The sequence below is a fragment of the Seriola lalandi genome, unplaced genomic scaffold (assembly GCF_002814215.2).
Source record: "Seriola lalandi dorsalis isolate HSWRI2012SDOR001 ecotype SW California unplaced genomic scaffold, Sedor1 jcf7180002054481, whole genome shotgun sequence".
Taxonomy (NCBI): Eukaryota; Metazoa; Chordata; class Actinopteri; order Carangiformes; family Carangidae; genus Seriola; species Seriola lalandi.
This window is the reverse complement of record NW_019525034.1, coordinates 327,023-329,586: the sequence shown is the minus strand read 5'-3', so window position 1 is coordinate 329,586 and position 2,564 is coordinate 327,023. Positions and strand designations below refer to the sequence as shown.

At 48.1% G+C, this 2,564-nt stretch overlaps 1 protein-coding gene across 1 annotated transcript; it reads right to left on the bottom strand.

The window, feature by feature from the left end:
- Positions 1–11: 11 nt before the first annotated feature.
- ankrd9 (ankyrin repeat domain 9) lies at positions 12–1,285 on the bottom strand. The gene has a single exon (XM_023412495.2). The coding sequence runs from the start codon at positions 1,196–1,198 to the stop codon at positions 374–376; it is 825 nt and encodes a 274-aa protein (XP_023268263.1). The 5' UTR covers positions 1,199–1,285; the 3' UTR covers positions 12–373.
- Between the last annotated feature and the right edge of the window lie 1,279 nt (positions 1,286–2,564).

The window sequence follows — 2,564 nt, the reverse complement described above, 5'->3', positions numbered from 1 at the left end:
ACACAGCACACACACACACACACATACACACAGCTCTGTCTTCAAATCTTCATCTTCAGATCACTGATTATTAATGAACAGAACAGAAACTCTTTACAAGTAAAACAACATTTGAGATTGAAGGTTTAGAATCAATTAAATTAGCACAAATTAAATTGATTAATGATCAGTGTCTGAATCTTTGAAATTATTTACAGCAGGAGCCACCGTCAGGTTAACAACTCCTATCTCCAGCTGCTCCTCAGGGTACTAAAGCCGAGGAACGGAGATATAAGGTTTTCAGCTGACATTGTCTGTTCTAGTCTTTATGTACATCATATTCACATCATCAACGAGCCATCCACAGCAGTCCTCAGCTGTTTGACAGATGATGTCATTGCCAGCTGTGCAGCTGCAGGAAGTCGGGCAGTGTGCTGATCTGATCTGGTCCGAACCGGGCCAGACACCTGAGAGCCTGCAGCAGGAGAGGGGGTGGGGCCAGACCACACAACCAGCAGAACACTTCATTACCCAGCAGGCTTTGCCAGCGCTGCGGCTCCTCCTGCAGGTGGCACAGAGTTGGCGGTTTGGGCAGAAACAGCAGCAGCAGGTCAAGACAGCGCTGCGCGTCGCGCCGCTGTGACACATTGCAGGAGACAAGCGTCTGCAGCGCGACATTGAGTCCATCGGGTTGGGCACCGTGAACCAGCAGCAGCAGCAGACAGTCGGGACGCGACAGCTCCACCGCCAGCTGCACTGCGGTCTTTCCAGCGTCAGTGACATGCGAGCAGCCACTACAGGCATCCAAGAACTCCCGCCGCTCACTCTGCGTGTCGCAGTCCTTCAGAGTCTCCACCATTGTGCCGAGGATTGACACGCGGTCGTAACGCACCGCCACGTTCAGGTGTGGTGCACCACTGCGGCAGCAGAAGCTGCATCGCAGCACTCTGAGCGCGCTAACAGAGTACCTGTTGAGCAGGTAACTGGCATAGTCCCGGTGGTCATGCACGAGTGCGTACAGCAGCGCCTCAGACGGCAGGAAGGCTCGAGGGCGTCCATCCTCCCAGCAGAAGACCTCCATGCTGCGCATGTCCTCCAGCAGCCAGACCGGCAGCTGCTCCCGCACCGCGCAGTAGAAGGAGAATGCTGTCCGCTCACACTGACGCTGAGATGGAGACGAAGACACATGGTCCACCTGAGAGGACAGCAGCCACGGCATCACACCTGAGGACACCTGAGGGACGAAACAGGAGACGCTTTAAAACTGAACTATGACACGCCCCAGACTGTCTCCAGTCAAACCTCCGTCCTCAGCTCCAGCACACTTTTATAGCTGCTGCCCCTCCTCACTCCACCCCGCCCCCTCTCTGCCGCCCCGCCCCCTATCTGTCGCCCCACCCCCACTCCGGCTGTTCAGATCCATGTGTGGATGTTTGTTTTGGGAGCAGGAGCAGGGTGGCTCAGCGGGGTGGGGGGGGGGATCGAGTGTCTGACATAGTGAACATACCGTCCTTTAAGGAGCTGCAGAGACACAATGAACCGTGTGAACTAAACTCAATATTGATTATCACTGATGATTGATTATTGATCACTGTACAACATGCAGGGTGTGTGTGTCTATGTGTAGTGTGTGTATATATGTTTATGTGTGTGTGTGTTTGTATGTTTGTGTGTGTATGTGTGTTTTTGTGTGTGTGTATGTGCGTGTGTGTGTGTGTGTGAGTGTGTGTGTGTATGTGTGTTTGTGTGTGTGTGTTGGAGGGTGTAAATAGGACACAGATTTCTTTACAGTCAGCTGCTGTGACACACACTGATCAGCTGATTCAATCTTTTTATACCTTCTGTTTATTTTTGATGAAATTTCTCTGATCACAAGTCCTGACCACGTTTAAAGATCAATAGGTTTTACATGTATTGAACATCAGAGTTTAACACATGCATTTTCCTCAACAGCAACGGATATAATAAAATGAATAAAGCAGAAAAAATATAAAGATGAAGTTAAAGTTTTAAAAACATTAAGTTTATAAAGTATTTTCATATTTATAAAGTGAATAACGCAACAGGATCAAATCAGATTAGAAATAATCAGTTGACTGATTAAATAGTTGGTGAACAAGTAATTTGCAAATACTAAAAGCATGTTGATGATGATGATTGTAATGATGATGGTGATGATGATGATGATGGTGATGATGATTGTCTTGATGATAATGATATTGATGACGATAATGGTAATGATGATTGTATTGATGATGATGATGATGATGTTGGTGGTGCTGATGATGATGATGGTGATGATGATTATATTGATGATGATTACATTGATGATGATGGTGGTGGTGGTGCTGATGATGATGGTAGTGGTGGTGGTGCTGATGATGATGATGATGATGGTGGTGGTGGTGGTGGTGCTGATGATGATGATGATGGTGATGGTGGTGGTGCTGATGATGATGGTGGTGGTGCTGATGATGATGTTGGTGGTGGTGGTGGTGGTGCTGATGATGATGATGATGGTGATGGTGGTGGTGCTGATGATGATGGTGGTGGTGCTGATGATGATGTTGGTGGTGGTGGTGGTG